General features: G+C 42.2%; 1 protein-coding gene across 3 annotated transcripts in view; it reads right to left on the bottom strand.

Moving 5' to 3' along the window:
• WDR76 (WD repeat domain 76) overlaps positions 1–19,577 on the bottom strand; it is a 41,828-nt gene that overhangs the window by 4,293 nt on the left and 17,958 nt on the right. For all 3 annotated transcript variants that reach the window (XM_004056093.5, XM_055363575.2, XM_055363574.2), the window contains exons 9-12: positions 12,867–13,025; positions 6,954–7,171; positions 5,301–5,453; positions 2,742–2,795 (exon numbers count right to left, since the gene is read on the bottom strand). In XM_004056093.5, the coding sequence (XP_004056141.3) occupies positions 2,742–2,795; positions 5,301–5,453; positions 6,954–7,171; positions 12,867–13,025 (584 nt within the window). The remainder of the gene's footprint in view (positions 1–2,741; positions 2,796–5,300; positions 5,454–6,953; positions 7,172–12,866; positions 13,026–19,577) is intronic.

The following is a 19,577-nucleotide window of genomic DNA, read 5'->3' as shown; positions in this document are numbered from 1 at the left end:
TTCCACTTAAAACAAGAAAATCCTGTCATGGATGAACCTGGAGACATTATGTTAAGTAAAATAAGCCAGGTACAGAAAGACATATACCACATGACCTCACTCCTATGGGGAATATTAAAAAGCTGAGGCTGGTTCAAAGGTAGTAACTTATCTTAATTGATTGTTCACAGTCAGTTACAGATAAAACTCTTTGTTCTACTCTTTCCCACCTTCTCACTACTACACTTGACTAGTCTAAAAAATAATAATAAATAAAAAATAACAAAGTTGTAAGGCCGGGCATGATGGCTCATGCCTGTAATGCCAACACTTCGGGAGGCCCACATGGGAGGATCGGTTGAGGCCAGGAGTTCCAGACCAGCCTGGGCAACAGCAAGTCCTCATCTCTACAAATAATTTAACTAGCAGGGCATGGTTCTGTGTGTCTGAAGTCCCATCTACTTGGCAGGCTGAGGCAAGAGGACTGCTCAAGTCCAGGAGATTGAGGCTGAAGTGAGCCATGATCATGCCACCACAGTCCATACTGGGCAAGGGAGCGAGACCCTGTTTCTTTTTTTTTTTTAAAAAAAAAAAAAAAGAGAGTAGTTAACAAACTGCTGGGCAGAGAGGGAAAGGGTTGGGGAGATGTTGGTCAAAAACTATTAAATTTCAGTTAATAGGAGAAATACATTCAAGAGGTCTATTGTACATCAGGATGACTATAGTCAATAACAATATATTATATTCTTGAAGATTGCTGACAGATTCTAAGTGTTCTCATCACAAAAAAATGGTAAGTACGTGAGGTAATACATATATTAGCTTGATTTAGCCATTCCACAATGTATATAGTTCAAAACATGTTGTACATGATAAATACACACAATTTTATTAGTCAATTAAAAAATAAGACTGGATGCAGTGGCTCATGCCTGTAATCTCAGCACTTTAGGAGGCCAAGGCAAGCGGATCACTTGAGGCCAGAAGTTCAAAACCAGCCTGGCCAACATGGGAAACCCTGTCTCTACTAAAAAAAATACAAAAATTGGCTGGGCATAGTGATGCACGCCTGTAGTCCCAGCTACTCAAGAGGTTGAGGCAGGAGAATCGCCTGAACCCAGGAGGCAGAGGCTGCAGTGAGCCGAGATCGTGCCAATGCACTCCAGCCTGGACAACAGAGCGAGACTCTGTCTCTAAATAAAATAAAATAGGCTGGGCACAGTGGCTCACACTTATAATCCCAGCACTTTGGGAGGCCAAGGTGGGTGGCCGCTTGAGGTCAAAAGTTAGAGACCAGCCTAACCAATGTGGAGAAACCTCATCTCTACTAAAAATACAGAAATTAGGCTGGGTGTGGTGGCTCACGCCTGTAATCCCAGCACTTTGGGAGGCCGAGGCAGGTGGGTCACGAGGTCAGGAGATGGAGACCATCCTGGCTAACACAGTGAAACCCCGTCTCTACTAAAAATACAAAAAATTCGCCGGGCATGGTGGCAGGCGCCTGTAGTCCCAGCTACTCAGGAGGCTGAGGCAGGAGAATGGCATGAACCAGGGAGGTGGAGCTTGTAGTGAGCCGAGATTGCGAGCCTGCACTCCAGCCTGGACAACAGAGTGAGACTCTGTCTCAAAAAAAAAACCAAAAAAACAAAAAACAAAAAACAAAACAGAAATTAGCCAGGCAGGGTGGCGTGCACCTGTAATCCCAGCTTCTTGGGAGGCTGAGGCAGGAGAATTGCTTGAACCCAGGAGGCGGAGGCTGCAGTGAGCCAAGATCATGCCACTGCACTCCAGCCTGGGCTACAAAGTGAGACCCTATCTTTAAAAAAAATTTAAAAAAAAAAAATTGTGGACCTGAAAAAAAAAAAAAAAAAAGAAACTGATAAAATGGAACAAAACGTATGAAGCAACAATCAATATATATCACACACTATTCGCAACTTCATAAATACTGACAAAGAGGAATATCAAGGAGAAGGCATTGAGTAAAGTTTGATGTAAAATACACACATACAAGGCCGGGCGCCGTGGCTTATGCCTGTAATCCCAGCACTTTGGGAGGCTGAGGCGGGTGGATCACAAGATCAGGAGTTCGAGACCAGCCTGACCAACATGATGAAACCCCGTCGCTACTAAAGATACAAAAAATTAGCTGGGCATAGTGGTGCATGCCTGTAATCCCAGCTACTCAGGAGGCTGAGGCAGGAGAATAGCTTGAACCTAAGAGGTGAAGATTGCAGTGAGCAGAGATCACGCCACTGCACTCCAGCCTAGGCAACAGAGTGACACTCCGTCTCAAAAAAAAAAAAAAAAAAAAAATACACAAATACATTCAAAGTAGTTGATGCAAGAGTATAATCAAAGAAATGAAGTGGGAAGATGGGGAAGCCCTCAAGGCCCAGAATAAACAGACACAAATAAACAGACCTTCAGACAGCCTCATCAGCAAGTGAGTAGTTACAGTCTTCTTTAATAAGATAACATGAGTAATTCAGTTCAGAATAAAGTCATTAACCTTAACCAAAAATAACCTCCCACCTGCAGAGAACAGCTACTGACTACAAGAGACTGAACCTCTACAGACACAGGGAATCTGGAAGCAAGAAGCCTTCTGGATAGGAACTAGCAAACTGGGACACTTATAATTTTTGTATTCAAAAATCAGGACTATTACATCTCTTTGACAATCAGATGTCTAATGTATGCACTGCAACAAATAGTTCATAGTAATCCACATCTACATTATTTGGCATATAGAAGCCTACCTGATGGTGGTGAGGAGCGGAATCTTAGAAGATATACAGCTGCTGTCAAAAATTCTGCAAAATAAATAGAGTAAGACATTCTTTTGTTACTTAAAAACTTTCTGAAATAAATATCAGTGTATTTAACAAGCTTCTCATTAATTCATGGTATGAAATATATAACTGTCACTTAAAAGTATGTAGGATCAGGCCGGGTTTAGAGGCCCATACCTGTAATCCACAGGAGGATCACCTGAGGCCAAGAGTTTGAGACCAACCTGGGCAATACAGTGAGACCCATCTGTACAAAAAATTTAAAAATTAGCTGGGCGTGGGGCACATGCCTGTAGTCCGAGCTACTCAGGAGGCTGAGGTGAGAAGATCACTTGAGCCCAGGAGTTTGAGATTACACTAAGCTATGATCACACTACTGCACTCCAGCCTGAGCAACAGAGCGAGAACCTTGTCTACAAAAAAAAAAAAAAAAAAAAAAAGAGTAAGATCAAGCGCTAACAAATCTTGGTCAAGATACTAAACAAAAGTTACAAGACGTTTTATAAAATAAGTCAGTGCTTATAGTTTAGCTTAGAAATCATTTGGCTGAGTGTTGTGGCTCATGCCTGTAATCTCAGCACTTTGAGGCCAAGGTGGGAGGATCACTTGAAGCCAGGAGTGAGACCAGCCTGGGCAATATAGTGAGACCCTATCACTACAAAAAAAAATTAAAAAAAAAAAATAGCTAGGTATGGTGGCACATGCCTCTAGACCCAGCTACTTGGGAAGCTGAGGCAGTAAGATTGCTAGAGCCCGTAAGTTGGCTGGAGCCCAGCACGTCAGGGTTGTAGTGAGCCATGATCATGCCACTGCACTACAGCCTGGGCAACAAAGAGATCCTGTCTCTAAAAAAACATCAATAATGATAAATGAATAGAAATAAAATGCCCATTCTAAAGCGATCATCTGAACTGTAAAACTATATACAAAATTCACAAAAATATGGGACATAAAGGATGTGGCCTGAAAATGTACAAATCACCTAAAAGTACATCTGTGTATCAAGAACAGTTTCCCTGAGACTCATCAGTTGAAGGCCTGATAGTGTCATTTCCAGACTAAGACCAACCAGCAACCAAGGAGAGGAGTTGTGTTTTGGTTTTCAAGAGACAACGTCTCATTCTGATGCCCAGGCTGAAGTGCAATGGCACCGTCACAGCTCACTAAAGCCTCAACCTCCTAGGCACAAGTGATCCTCCCGCCTCAGCCTCCCAAGTAGCTGGGACTATAAGTACACACTACCATATCTGGCTAATTTTTTCTGTAGAGACAGGGTCTCTCCTTGGTGCCCAGGCTGGTCTCAAACTCCTGGGCTCAAGTGATCCTCCCACCTCAGCCTCCCGAAATGCTGGGATTATAGGCATAAGCCACCGCACCTGGCCAAAGAGAGGAATTTTTATACAGCAGTTGGAGGAGTCTAGGAGCCTCCACTGAGCACTACAGCAGAAGGAAACTAACAGCATCACCACCTCCTTCTCTTCTCCTTGTGCCTAGCTTTTCTAGTGTGGTTTGTTGGCACTAGAGTTTATTGCCTAAATAGATTAGTAGAAAGCCAAACCACTAATAGTTAATGTAACAAGAGTAAACTGCAGTGTAAATGAACAGGAACAGAACAAGCAGCTTTTGAGACAAAGGAAACTGCATGAGTGGAAACGGGATCCTGGCCTACCATTCCTGGGTGACTCTCTTCCTACAACAACTGGTTAATACTCAGAGACTTTGCTAGAAACTAACTGGACACCTGTCACACACTGCAGACCACGCTCTTCCCATCAGGTGGGTTTAAACAGAAACTGGGTGCCATTCTGGAGCCTGGTGAACAGCATACATTCAACTGAATAATATATGAATTCCAAAATCACTTAAGGTAAAACTCTCATAAACTGCAAACTGCTTGAAATTTTAAGCAAAATCAGGGATTCTAAAAGAGAACAAAATAATTTTCCTTTGTGATTACACTAATGTTCCTGTCATCTTTATTGACACTGTTTTCTGTTTTTTGTTCGATTGGTTTATATTACACTTTAAATCCATTTTTAGGAAGTAGCTATAGAAAGGTACTAAAGCTAAAACCCTAGAACTATAAAACCATATCCAATAGTTTGTATAGAATCCCAGTTTTTGCTCTTTTCTGTCTGCCCATGGTCTGGGGCTCTGCAATTTCCATTCAGCACTTCACTTGCAGAATAGATCCCACTGACCCCAAAGTATGCTAAAATTATCTCCTTTTCAGGATACTACACAGCCTGGTTTCTGGGATTCTTCAGTTCTTAAAGGGAAGCCAGACCATAAACCCCCCAGGGTAGCTACGGACCTTTGCCAGTCTCAAGGAAATTTCCAGGACCCAAAAACCGCTGAAAAGACATTAAATACAGGTCACCAGTCTTTAGGAACCTAGATATGACTACTAAACAATAACACTAGCAATTTAATAGGGAACAGCAGTAAACAAAGCTTTTGGTTTACTGACACAGTAGCTATAGACTCTTTAGATTCCTTAAAAACATTTCTGCCTTCCCAATTTACCTCAGATTACAATCAGCACATGTGGTCACCACTCTGTTACCAGTAAGAGGTGAAAAATAGGCGGAAGCAATGCTCTTTGTATGTTCAGTCAAAGAAATCAAAGGCTGACTTCTCCTGGAATTCAATTGCCTTGCATCATAAATATGAGTATCCCTGTAATGGGAGAAACAGTGATCAATGTTGCCATAGTACATGTAATGAACCTCTACAACAGGGCTAAACATAAGTTAGACACTCACATACTTGCTATATTGAAGAACATTTAAGACAGAACTCTCAGCCAGGCGCGGTGGCTCAAGTCTGTAATCCCAGCACTTTGGGAGGCGGAGGCAGGTGGATCATCTGAGATCAGGAGTTCGAAACCAGCCTCAACATGGAGAAACCCCGTCTCTACTAAAAATACAAGATTAACGTGGTGGTGCATGCCTGTAATCCCAGCTACTTGGGAGGCTGAGGCAGGAGAATTGCTTGAACCTGGGAGGCGGAGGTTGCAGTGAGCCGAGATCGCGCCATTGCACTCCAGCCTGGGCAACAAGAGCAAAACTCCATTTCAAAAAAAAAAAAAAAAAAAAGACAGAACTCTCTAAGGCCAGGCATGGTGGCTCACGCCTGTAATCCCAGCACTCTGGGAGGCCGAGGCGGGTGGATCACAGGGTCAGGAGTTCAAGACCAGCCTGGCCAAGACGGTGAGACCCTGTCTCTACTAAAAATACAAACATTAGCTAGGTATGGTAGTGCACGCCTATAATCCCAGCTACTCAGGAGGCTGAAGCAGAAGAATCGCTTGAACCTGGGAGGCGGAGGTTGCAGTGAGCTGAGAGTAAGACTCCATCTCAAAAAAAAAAAAAAAAAAGACAGAACCCTCTAATACTCTTAATTTTCCCAAAACTGGTATAGATAACAAGTACAATACTAGACACATCTCAAAACTATAGCAGATACTTGGATCCAGTGTGTACAGAAAGACTTTTTTTTTTTTTTTTTTTTTTTTGAGACAAGAGTCTCGCTCTGTCATCCAGGCTGGAGTGCAATGGTGCAATCTTGGCTCACTGCAACTTCCGCCTCCTGTGTTCAAGTGATTCTCCTGCCTCAGCCTCCCAAGTACCTGGGATTACAGGTGCATGCCACCACACCTGGTTAGTTTTTGTATTTTTAGTAGAGACAGGGTCTCACCATATTGGCCAGGCTGGTCTCGAACTCCTGACCTCAAGTGATCTGCCTGCCTCAGCCTCCCAAAGGGCTGGGATTACAGGCATGAGCCACCACGCCCAGCTGTCAAGTTTCTAGTTGGTTTTTCAATCCTTCCAAGAAAAAAGTTAACACAGGCCAACAAGTTATAGGTCACATATAACTTTTTTTTCTGTGAAATTTAAATTTTCTTCTCAAAACATTAGAGGCGAATGCATATAATGCCAAGGAAAACAAAAATTTCTTTCAGCTTTTTCACTATTTATCAAATCTAAAAGAATTTTTCATTTTCAAAAAAAATCACTCAAGTCTCAATCAGTATAGAAAGGAAAATTACTTGGCCTTTGGGTATTACAAAAGTAATACCTTTTGTAATACTGTATTACAATATCTTTGACAACCAAACTAAACCATGTAATTGTGACATTAAAAGGTCTAAGTCATAAAGTCTTATAAAGACCATACCTCAATCCGGCAGTGATAAAATACTGTCTATGCACTGGGTGGACATGAACAGTTCTTATTTTTCCCATAGAAGAACTCGTAAGTTTCTCATAAGAAGTTCCAGGTGTCCGTCTATCCACCAGTGACATATTTCCATCCCAGTGTCCTACTATTAAAGTGGAGGCATCTTCTGCCAAGAAGTCGAAGGAGGAAAAGCTACTTCTTTCATTTCTATACACCTAAGAATATAAGTAACAATCAGCTTATATCACACTCTTCTTGTAAAGAAAGCCAAAGCATAAATTCTTTGGTAAAAGGGTTATAAAACACTTTACCCAAATAACCTCATTTATCCTCTCATCATCCCCATCAGATGCACAGGACATAATGGAAACACAGTCAGGGTATTTGGGGTTCCATTACCTTCAATATTTATAATTTCTATGTGTTGGGAACATTTCAAGTCCTCTCTTCTGGCTATTTTAAAATATACAATACACTGTTGTTAACTATAGTTACCCTATTCTGCTACTGAACATTAGAACTTATTCCTTCTAACTGAAAATTTAAAAAAAAAAAAAAAAAAGAAACAAAGGCACTGATCAGCTGTGTCTACAATTAAATGGCCCATCTACCCATGTCAGGGCTACATCCCAAATCTCTCAATCCAATAAACCTCAGTTCCAGATCTACCCTGTGAAACTTAACAGAAAAGAACTGAATCTGAATTCTACCCAATTGAAATTATATTTTAATATGCAAAGTAACTTTGCCAACCAAGTCCAAGACACACAGCTGAATGCTCACCTACTCTCAGTAGAAGAGTAAATATATACATTTTTTGACAGTTAATCAGGCTACATCTATCAAAATGTTTAATGCTTATACTTTTTGACCCAGTAATTTCACTAAGAGATCTATAACAATGTCTGCTGCAAGATTGCTTATAATAGCAATAAGAAGCAACATAAATATCCACCAAGAGAGATCTGGTTAAATAAATGATGGTCCACCTCTATTTTGAAATACCATGCAATGCTAAAAAGAATAAGGTAGTTTTATAGTATTAACTGTCCAAGATATACTATTAAGTGAAGAGTTGCAAAAGGCTATGTATATTAGTATGAAGCCATTAGTATAAAGAAGAGGAGAAAAAAATGTATAACCATATGCTTGTAAGCATAGGTGTACTTTGTGGAAGCATACTCAAGATATGCAACAACGGTTACTTGTGATTAATGGGAATGAAGAACAGGCAGATTTACTTTCATATCTGATTTACTGTAAATATTTTATCATGAGCGTGTTTTTTTTTTTTGAGACAGAGTCTCACTCTGTTGCCCAGGCTGGAGTACAGTGGCACGATCTCGGCTCAATGCAATCTCCGCCTCCTGGCTTCAAGTGATTCTCCTGCCTCAGCCTCCCAAGTAGCTAAGATTACAGGTGCGTGCCACCATGCCCGACTATATCATGAGCATGTTATTAAGTTTTTAATCACATGTAATCTACAATGCAATCACTTTGGGTTTAGGACTCATGCACATAAAGAATAAAAAATAAATCTTCCTGTCAACTAAGAGGGGATGACCACAATTCTTATTGTTGAATCACGAACTGATTTTTAGTTTTAAAAACAAGTGTTATAAACTAAGAATAAATTAATATGCTAAAGGCATCACAACCTTCACACCCCACAAAAAGACCAATATATACAAATGAAAACTTGGCATACTCAATATATTTAAATGATTAAGAGCAGGGGCTTTGGAGTCACACAAATCCTGGTGTAAATTCTTGTTCTGCCATCTATGTCCTTGAGCCACCTCATAAACCTCTCTGCCTCAGTTTTTTCACCTGTTAAATGCAATAACATTACTCATTTTCTAGGGTGTTATAAAGCTTAATGATGTATATAAAGCACACTCAAGATAGTGCCTAGTATAAGGTAACTGTTTAGTCAGTAGTATCTGAAACAAATTACGAATATATGCAATAGCATGAAAGCATCTTAAAAGTGTTACTCTAGGTAAAAGCCAGAAACAAAAGTCTACAAATCATATAATTCCAACTGCCTGACATTCAGAAAAAGGCAAAACTATAGGGACAGTAATCACTTCAGTAGTTGCCAGGGATTGCAGGCAGTGGGAGGAGAATGACGACAAAAGGTCATGACGTAATTTTGAGGGAAATGGAAAATTTCTTTCTTTTTTTTTTTTTTTTTTTTGAGACGGCGTCTCACTCTGTCACACAGACTAGAGTACAACGGCACAATCTTGGCTCACTGCAACCTCTGCCTCCTGGGTTCAAGCGATTCTCCCTGGCCTAGCCTCCTGAGTAGCTGGGACTACAGGCGTGAGCCACCATGCCCATCTAATTTTTCGTGTTTTTAGTAGAGATGGGGTTTCACCATGTTGGCCAGGCTGGTCTCGAACTCCTCACCTCAAGTGATCCACCTGCCTCGGTCTCCCAAAGTGCTGGGATTACAGGCGTGAGCCACTGAGCCCAGCTCTATATCTTGATTATGATAGTTACACATCTGTACACAATTCACCAAAACTCAGAGAATTATACACCTAAAGCGGTAAATTGTACCATATGTAACTTTTTTTTTTTTTTTTTTGAGAGTCTCCCTCTGTCACCCAGACTGGAGCGCAGTGATGCAATCTTGGCTTACTGGAGTCTCACCCTTCCAGGTTCAAGTGATTCTCATGCCTCAGGCCTCCCAAGTAGCTGGGACCACAGGCGCATGCTACCATGCCCAGCTAATTTTTGTATTCTTTTAGAGGTGCGGTTTCACTATGTTGGCCAGGCTGGTCTTGAACTCCTGAGCTCAAGTGATCCACCCTCCTCGGCCTCTGTAAGTGCTGAGATTACAGGTGTGAGCTACCATGCCCAACCTATTCTTTGTATTATTGCAAATAATGCTGGTATGAACATTCCTGTACAAGTTTTTGTGTGGACATGTGCTTTCATTTCTCTTGGGTGTATACCTAGGAGGGATATTGCTAGGTCATATGGTAACTCTGTTTAACATTTAAGGAACTGTCAAACTTTCCCCAACCAACTTTACCATTTCACATACCAATTCTCAAAATATGAGGGTTTCAATTTTTCCACATCATTGCCAACACTTTTTATTACTGGCAAGTATAGTTATCCCAGTGAGTGTAAAGTGGTATCTCATTGTGATTTGCATTTCCCTAATGAATAATGATGCTTAGAATCTTTTCATGTGCTTATTTGCCATTTGTGGGGTTTTTTTGGTTTTTTTTTTTTTTTGAGACAGAGTCTCGCTCTGTCGCCCAGGCTGGAGTGCAGTGGCGCGATCTCAGCTCACTGCAAACTCCACCTCCCGGGTTCAAGCGATTCTCCTGCCTCAGCCTCCCCAGTAGCTGGGACTACAGGTGCCTGCCACCACGCCTGGCTAATTTTTGTATTTTTAGTAGAGATGGGGTTTCACCATGTTGGCCAGGCTGGTCTCAAATTCCTGACCTCAGGTGATCCACCCGCCTCAGCCTCCCAAAGTTCTGGGATTACAGGGGTGAGCCACCACACCCAGTGCCATTTGTGTTTCTTTAAAGAAATGTTTATTCAGATCCTTTCCCCATTTTTTAATTGGGTTAGCTTTTTTAATTAAGCTATAGTTCTCCACCTATTGTTTTAAAGTCAGGCTTACTGAAATGTAAGTTACAGCCAGGCGCGGTGGCTCATGCCTGTAATACCAGCACTTTGGAAGGCCAAGGTGGGCAGATCACTTGAGCTCAGGAGTTTGAGACCAGCCTGGGCAACATGGCAAAACACCGTCTCTACTAAAAATACAAAAATTAGCCAAGCATGGTGACACATGCCTATAGTTCCAGCTACTCAGGAGGCTTAGGTGGGAGGATCACGTGAGCCCAGGAGGCAGAGGTTGCGGTGAGCCGAGATCAAGCCACTTCACTCCAGCTGGAGTGACAGAGTGAGACCCCCATCACAAAAAATAAAAATAAGTAAGGCCAGGCGTGGTGGCTCACACCTGTAATCCCAAGACTTTGGGAGGCCAAGGTGGGTGGATCACCTGAGGTCAGGAGTTCAAGACCAGCCTGGCCAACATGGTGAAACCCTGTCTCTACTAAAAATACAAAAATTAGCCAGGTGTGGTGGCACGTGCCTGTAATCCCAGCTACTCAGGAGGATGAGGCAGGAGAATTGCTTGAACCCGGGAGGTGAAGGTTGCAGTGAGCTGAGATTGCACTGCTGCACTGCAGCCTGGGCAACAAGAGCGAGACTCTGTTTCAAAAATAAATATATAAAGAAAGAATAGAAACACAAATGTTCATCAACTGATGAACAGATGAATAAAATGTGGAATATCCATACAATGGCATATTATGCAGCCATAAAAAGGAATGAAGTACTGATACACGGCTACAACATGGATGAACTTTGAATACATTTTGTTAAAGAAACCAGTCACAAAAGACCACAAATTGTATGATTTCATTTATATGAAATGTCCGGAATAGGCAAATCTGACCACACACGGTGGCTCACGCTGTAATCCCAGCACTTTGGGAGACTGAGGCGGGTGGATTACGAGGTCAGGAGTTCGAGACCAGCCTGGTCAACATGGTGAAACCCCGTCCCTACTAAAAATACAAAAATTAGCTTGGCGTGGTGGCATGCACCTGTAGTCCCAGCTACCCAGGAGGCTGAGGCAGGAGAATCACTTGAACCTGGGAGGCGGAGCTTGCAGTGAGCCAAGATCGCACCACTGCACTCCAGCCTGGGCGACAGAGTGAGACTCCATCTCTACAACAACAACAACAGCAACAACAACAACAACAAATTACCCGGGCGTGATGATGGGTGCCTGTAATCCCTGCTACTCAGGAGGCTGAGGCAGAAGAATTGCTTGAACCTGGGAGGCAGAAGTTGCAGTGAGCCAAGATCTCGCCACTGCACTCCAGCCTGGGTGACGAGAATGAAACTCTGTCTCAAAAAAAATAAAATAAAAAAGTTCAACTTATAAGACTTATCTTATTGAGGCAATCTGATACAGATAAGCAAATCTGAAAGTTCATTTCAAATGATATGTTTGTTTTAAACATTAAGTAGAAGATGTCTTATTTTGAGAGAGGGTCTCACTCTATCGCCCAGGCTGAAGTGCAATGATGTATGTGATCACGGCTTTACTACAGCCTCAATCTCCTGGGCTCAAGCAATCCTCACACCTCAGCCTCCTGAGTAGCTGTGACTACAGGCACATGCCACCACACCAAGCTAATTTTTTTTAGAGACAAGGTCTTACTATGTTGCCCAGGCTGATCTTGAACTCCTGGGCTCAAGTGATCCTCCTACCTCAGCCTCCTGAGTAGCTGAGACTACAGGCACACACCACCAAGCTCAGCTAATATTTTTTATTTTTTGTAGAGACAAGGTCTTGCCATGTTGCCCAGGCTGGTCTGGAACTCCTGGCCTGAAGTAAGCCTCCCACCTTGGCTTCCCAAAGTGCTGAGATTACAAGCATGAGCCACCACACCCAGCTAAATACAAGTCTTATGCCTAAAAACAGAAGAGTAAGTTATTTTATTTAAAAGCTTTGGGAGAGAGAAAAAAAAAGAAATTTAACAAGCGCAAACACATACTATGTGCCAGGCTCTGTTCTAAGTACTTTATCTGCATAAGCTCATTAAATTCTCATGACAACCCTGTAAGGTCAGTCCTGTTAAATCCCATTTCACAGCTAAGGAAAGTGAGGCACAACAAGGTTAAGCAACTTGTCAAGGTCACACAACTAGTAATAGATGATCTGGGATTTGAACTTAGGCAGCGTAGTTCTCAAAGTCCTTCTGCTATACCACTTCTCCCAATTGGTATAATAATTATTCATGTGGCATTTCGAAGAATCTAGAATATCATCTGAAGTCAGCATGTAAACACATTAACATTTACCTCTTCAAAAATAGCCCTGGAAAAATCCCCACAGCGTAACGTGCCATCATAGCTCAGTGACAGTATGTGGGCCGGATTGGCGGGTGAGAAGTAAAGACAGCTAACTGGCTGACTATGGGGATGAAAAACATAAACTCCATCTTCTTTAGATTGCTGGGTCTGGAAGAGAGTTGGGGGAAAGGGGAGAGAAAAAAAAACTAGTGAAAAATAGTGATTTTTGCTATGCTATTATGTCATTAAAGAATTTACACTGGATTATATTCAGTCTTTTCTTAGTCTATAATTGTAACCACTCTCCCCGTCACAAAGTCAGACGAGAAACTTTATCTTGTCATTAACTTTTTTCTAGTTTTCAATCCAACAATACCAAGTCACATTAATTTTAACAGTGACCAGCTTTCTGTAACTAACAAAATAGTTTATATATTACTGTCACTTTATAAAATCCTCAGGAAATGAGAAATCTACTCTATTTCACACATGGTATAATTGCTAACTAAAACAGTATCAGTACCTTACCACGTTGCTTCTGCAGCAGGCTTCTTCTGTATAATATTAACTTACTCATTCTCAGTGTAATTTTCATAAGGTATTTGGTCCTGGGACAAAGATAATAGTTTTAAACATACTTTGTCCTCTAAATGCACCATAAAAATGGCCAGGCGCGGTGGCTCACGCCTGTAATCCTAGCACTTTGGGAGGCCAAGGCGGGCGGATCACGAGGTCAGGAGATCGAGACCATCCTGGCTAACATGGTGAAACTCCATCTCTACTTAAAAATACAAAAAACTAGCCGGGCGTGGTGGCCGGCACCTGTAGTCCCAGCTACTCGGGAGGCTGAGGCAGGAGAATGGCGTGAACCCGGGAGGCGGAGCTTGCAGTGAGCCGACATCTCACCACTGCACTCCAGCCTGGGTGACAGAGCAAGACTCCGTCTCAAAAAATAAAATAAAAATAAAATAAAAATAAAATAAAATAAAATAAAATAAAGCACCATAAAAATGCATGTATTTGAATTTCCATATTAATATACCTACTCCTAAGGACTATCCTTTCCACAACTGGATTGCCAGCTCCTGAGAAGTCGCTTTTCAGAACAAGTTAAGTTATGTTTCTATGCCATATGGCATATTATGAACCAGACAAAGAATCACCTCTAAATCTGGCTTACTCTACTCTGAAATGGTCAAGCATTTTTGTTTTCTTTTTTATTTTAAATTTTAAAATGAAGAGAAGTATTCTTTAAAAGAAAAAAAAAGAGAAAAAATTATTATAATCACACATACTCTTCCTGTTACCAGAGTTAGAAACTACTGACATATTTGTTTATAGCATTTGTTTTCTAGAAAAATAAAATTTTCTCTTGGTATAAAGAACTCAAAACAATGCAGAAATGTACAAAGATGAAAGTTTTAAAAAAATCACTCCAGGCCAGGCGCGCTGGCTCACCTGTAATCCCAGCACTTTGGGAGGCTGAGGTGGGTGGATCACGAGGTCAGGAATTCAAGACCAGCCTGGCCAAGATGGTGAAACCCCGTCTCTACTAAAAATACAAAAATTAGCTGGGCGTGGTGGCAGACACCTGTAATTCCAGCTACTCAGGAGGCTGAGGCAGAGAATTGCTTGAACCGGGGAGGCAGAGGTTGCAGTGAGCCAAGATTGCACCACTGAACTCCAGCCTGGGCGACAAAGCGAGACTCCGTCTCAAAAAAAAAAAATCATTCCAAATCTAAAATTAACCAAAATTATCATTGAAACACTGAGATTACAGACATCTTTATAGTTAAATTTAATGTGATTTAAAACGGCATATACAGCATGGTCCTTTTTTAAAATTTCTTCTCTATCATTCTATCTGTATAGGTACACATAAATCTGTCAAAATAATATAAGAAAATGAAGCTAAAGGAATTTTTGAATTTCAAGTATTTACAGAGACATTATCTTCTACAATGGCAAAAGTATAAAACAAAAAGCAACTGTAGTCATGCTTTTTATTTTTTAAACTGTTAATTTTAGATAATTTATATTGATTTGAGAATATTATTCTCACCCTTCCTCCAACAGTCTTTTTTTTTTTTTTTTTTTGAGATGGAGTCTCACTGTCACCCAGGCTCGAGTGCAGTGGCACGATCTCAGCTCACTGCAACCTCCACCTCCCAGGTTCAAGCGATTCTCCTGTCTCAGCCTCCTAAGTTGCTGGGATTACAGGCACCCACCACCATGCTTGGCTAATTTTTGTATTTTTAGTGGAGACGGGGTTTCACCATGTTGAGACAGCAGGTAATCTGAAATGCAGTTTTTTTTGGTCTCAAAAAAAAAAAAAAAAAAAAAAAAAGAGTCTCAACTCTGTCGCCCAGGCTGGAGTGCAGTGGTGCAATGCCGGCTCACTGCAACCTCTGCCTCCCGGGTTCAAGCAACTCTCCTGCCTTAGTTTCCCAAGTGGCTGGGATTACAGGTGCACATCACCATACCCAGCTAATTTTGTATTTTTAGTAGAGACAGGGTTTCACCATGTTAGTTAGCCAGGCTGATCTTGAACTCGACCTCAGGTGATTCACCTGCCTCAGCCTCCCAAAGTGCTGGGATTACAGGCATGAGCCACTGCGCCCAGCCTTGTTCATTATTTTATACCAGGATTCATACCACCTACTTGTATGGTGGTGGAGGGTGTTACCACTCCCGTGGGCCAAGAAAACTTCCTTTGAAGACAATCAGTTCTACTACTCACTGTCCCTACTTCTTCTATTTTTCCTGATTTCCCCCCAGCAACCATTTCCCCACTCCTCATTCAAAAGAGGAAAAATCGGAATACCCAATGTGCTTCTCTCTACTTTTGATAATATAGAAAATTCTCAGGATTTGGTCAATTTACCAGTATAGATTCTGCACACGGGGCAGGGCAGAAGCTAAATTATGCTGTCTCCTAGCTCTGCTACAGATTTGTTTCTCTCCTTGGTAGCTAGTTTTTGAAGTATACTACATTAGGTTCTGCTTCTTTCTTATTGCAGTAAGTGAATTTTTTTTCTTTTTTTGAGATAGGGTCTCACTCTGTCAATCCAGCCTGGAGTACAGTGGCACAATCATGGCTCACTGCAGCCTCAACTTCCTTGAGCTCAGGTGATCTTCCCAGCTCAACTTCCTGAGTAGCTGGGACTAATGGCACACACCACTACATCCAGCTATTTTTTTTTTTTTTTTTAAGAGACAGGCATCTCACTATGTCACCTAGGCAGGTCTCGAATTAGTGGGCTTAAGCCATCCTCCTGCCTCGACTTCCCAAAGCGCTAGAATTACAGGCATGAGCCACTGCACCCAGCTAGCATGAGGGATCTATATAAGGATGATGAAAATGTTCTAAAACCAGACTATGATAATTAAACAACTGAGTAAACTTATTAAAAACCACTGAGGCCAGGCGCAGTGGCTCACGCCTGTAATCCCAGCTCTGGGAGGCCGAAGCAGGTGAAAATCACTTGAGGTCAGGAGTTCCAGATCAGCCTGGCCAACATGGAGAAGCCTCATCTCTACAAAAAATACAAAAATTAGGCTGGGCACGGTGACTCATTCGTGTAAACCCAGCACTTTGGGAGGCCGAGGTGGGTGGATTACAAGGTCAGGAGTTCAAGACCAGCCTGGCCAAGATGGTGAAACCCCATCTCTACTAAAAAAAACAAAAAAATTAGCCAGGCGTGGTAGCGGACGCCTGTAATCCCAGCCACTTGGGAGGCTGAGGCAGAGAACTGCTTGAACCCAGGAGGCGGAGGTTGCAGTGAGCAGAGATCACGCCACTGCATGCCAGCCTGGGCAACAGAGCAAGACTCATCTCAAAAAAAAAAAAAAAAAATTAGCCAGGTGTGGCAGCGAGCGCCTATAATCCCAGCTACTCAGGAGGCTGAGGCACGAGAATCACCTGAACCCAGGAGGCAGAGATTGCAGTGAGCCAGGATCACACCACAGCACTCCAGCCTGGGTGACAGAGCAAGATTCCCATCTCAAAACAAAATAAAAAAAAGCATTGAATTTTACATTTTTAAATAAGATTTTATGATAGGTAAATTATTACCTCAATGAAGCCATTTCTTAAAAAAACTGGGGAAATTGTGAGCACAGGATAGACAAGATAATATTGCTTTTAGACTTGTCAAATCTGTTAATGAGATTGCCAAATGCCCTGGAAAATTAGGTTGATGGAGATACTGGACTACAGAGACCTAGTAATATAGATTTTTTTTTTTTTTTTTTTTTTTTTGAGGTGGCGTTTTGCTCGTTTCCCAGGCTGGAGTGCAATGGCGCCATCTCGGCTCACTGCAACCTCCATCTCCTATGTTCAAGCAAATCTCCTGCCTCAGCCTCCCAAGTAGCTGGGATTACAGGCATGTGCCACCATGCCCGGCTAATTTTGTATCTTTAGTAGAGATGGGATTTCCTCATGTTGGTCAGGCTGGTCTCAAACTCCAGACCTCAGGTGATCCGCCAAACCTTGGCATCCCAAAGTGCTGGGATTACAGGCGTGAGCCACCGCGTCCGGCTGTAATACAGATTTTTGGAGTCATCAGGAAAGATATGAAAAAAGGATTTTTATGTATGTCTTAAATCTATACAGATCAACTCATCCAAAAAAAATCTTCATTTAATCATGCTAATTTTCAATTTTTCCTTTCCAAAATTCTTCAAAAAGTAGTCTCAGATGGGTGTGGTGGCTCACACCTGTAATCCCAGCACTTTGGGAGGCTGAAGCAGGTGGAGTGCTTGAGCTCAGGAGTTTGAGATGAGCCTAGGCAACACAGTGAGACCCCTGTCTCTACAAAAAATTTAAAAATTAGCCAGGTGTGGTGGCACATGACCGTAGTCCCAGCTACGCAGGAAGCTGAGGTGGAGAATTGCTTGAGCCTGGGAAGTTGAGGCTGCAGTGAGCTATGATCATGCCACTGCACTCCAGCCTGGGCAACAGAGTGGGACCGTATCTCAGGGGCGGGGAAAAAAAAAAAAAGTCTCTATCCAATGCTTCTCCAGTTCTTTCATTACCCCCATACTTCCTTAATCTCCTAAAGCCTTTGTTCCTTACTTACCTCATTGTCAAAGCTATTCTCTCAACTCACTAATGGTACCCTATTTTCAAAATCAATGGCCTTTTCTCTATTCTTTTAACTTCTCTGCAAAAGGCTCTGCCAACCTTCCATCCTTGAAACTCATCTCTTGGCTTCCAAAACATACTATTCTGATCTTCTTCCCACTTTTTTGCTTCAGTTTTCTTTGCTAAATCCTATCACCTCCTATCCCCACTCACATCTTATCAAAATAAGGGAGAATCTATGATCCCAAAATAAGAACTCGGTTTCTGTCTTCAGACTTGCAAATTTTGTTTATAAACCCCAACCAACTTCAAGTCACCACTATTTCTTCAACTTCATTAATTGTCCTTATGGCATTTTTCATGTCTTTGGTCTTCTTCCCCAATAAGAAAATAAATTCAGAGAACATTAACTTGACTTTTCTCAATTTTGTAATAACAGACAGCATTTCATGCAGAATTATATGCACAATGAATGGAATTCAGTATCTATTTCTGACTCATCAAAGATAACTAAAATCATTCCAAAGCAGGTCCCTGGGAAGATATTTTGATACAGCTTAGAAACTGTTTCTTAGTCCATTTGGGATGCTAAAACAACATACCATAAACTGAGTGGCTTATCAACAGCAGCATTTTATTTCTCACAGTCCTGGTGACCAGGAAGACCAAGATCAAGGTTCCAGTTCATTCAGTGTCTGGTAAGGGCCTACTTTCTAGTTCATAGTTGGTGCCTTCTAGCTGTGTCCTCATATGGTAGAAGGGACAGTGGTCTCTCTTGGGTTTCTTTTATAAGGGCACTAATCTTATTCATGACCTAATCACCTCCCAAAGGTCCTACCTCCTAATACCATAGGGATTAGTATTTCAACATATGAATTTTGGGGGAGACAAAAACATTCAGACCATAGCAGATCATATTTTAAACACAACTAGAAAACTAAACTTCGGGCTGGGTGCCGTGGCTCATGCCTGTAATCCCAGCACTTTGGGAGGCCAAGGCAGGCAGATAACGAGGTCAGGAGATCAAGACCATGGTGAAACCCCACCTCTACTAAAAATAGAAAAAATTAGCCGGGCATGGTGGCAGGCACCTGTAGTCCCAGCTACTCGGGAGGTTGAGGCACAAGAATGGCGTGAACCTGGGAGGCGGAGCTTGCAGTGAGCCGAGATCACACCACACAGCACTCCAGCCTGGGCGACAGAGCGAGACTCCCTCTCCAAAAAAAGAAAACTAAACTTCGATCTTTTTTTTTTTTTTTTTCACACAGAGTCTCGCTCTGTCGCCCAGGCTGGAGTGCAGTGGTGCGATCTTGGCTCACTGCAAGCTCCCTCTCCCAGGTTCACGCCATTCTCCTGCCTCAGCCTCCTGAGTAGCTGGGACTACAGGCGCCTGCCACCACGCCTGGCTAATTTGTTCTATTTTTAGTAGAAACGGGGTTTTTTAGTAGAGACGGGGTTTCACTGTGTTAGCCAGGACGGTCTCGATCTCCTGACTTCGTGATCCACCCGACTCGGCCTCTCAAAGTGCTGGGATTACAGGCGTGAGCCACCGCTCCCAGCCCTTTTGTTTTTTGAGACGGAGTCTTACTCTATCACCCAGGCTGGATGGCACAGTGTCGACTCACTCCAACCTC

This window comes from Gorilla gorilla, chromosome 16 (assembly GCF_029281585.2).
Source record: "Gorilla gorilla gorilla isolate KB3781 chromosome 16, NHGRI_mGorGor1-v2.1_pri, whole genome shotgun sequence".
NCBI lineage: Eukaryota > Metazoa > Chordata > Mammalia > Primates > Hominidae > Gorilla > Gorilla gorilla.
The sequence above is the reverse complement of the archived record's forward strand: the minus strand, read 5'-3'. Positions and strand labels throughout refer to the sequence as shown.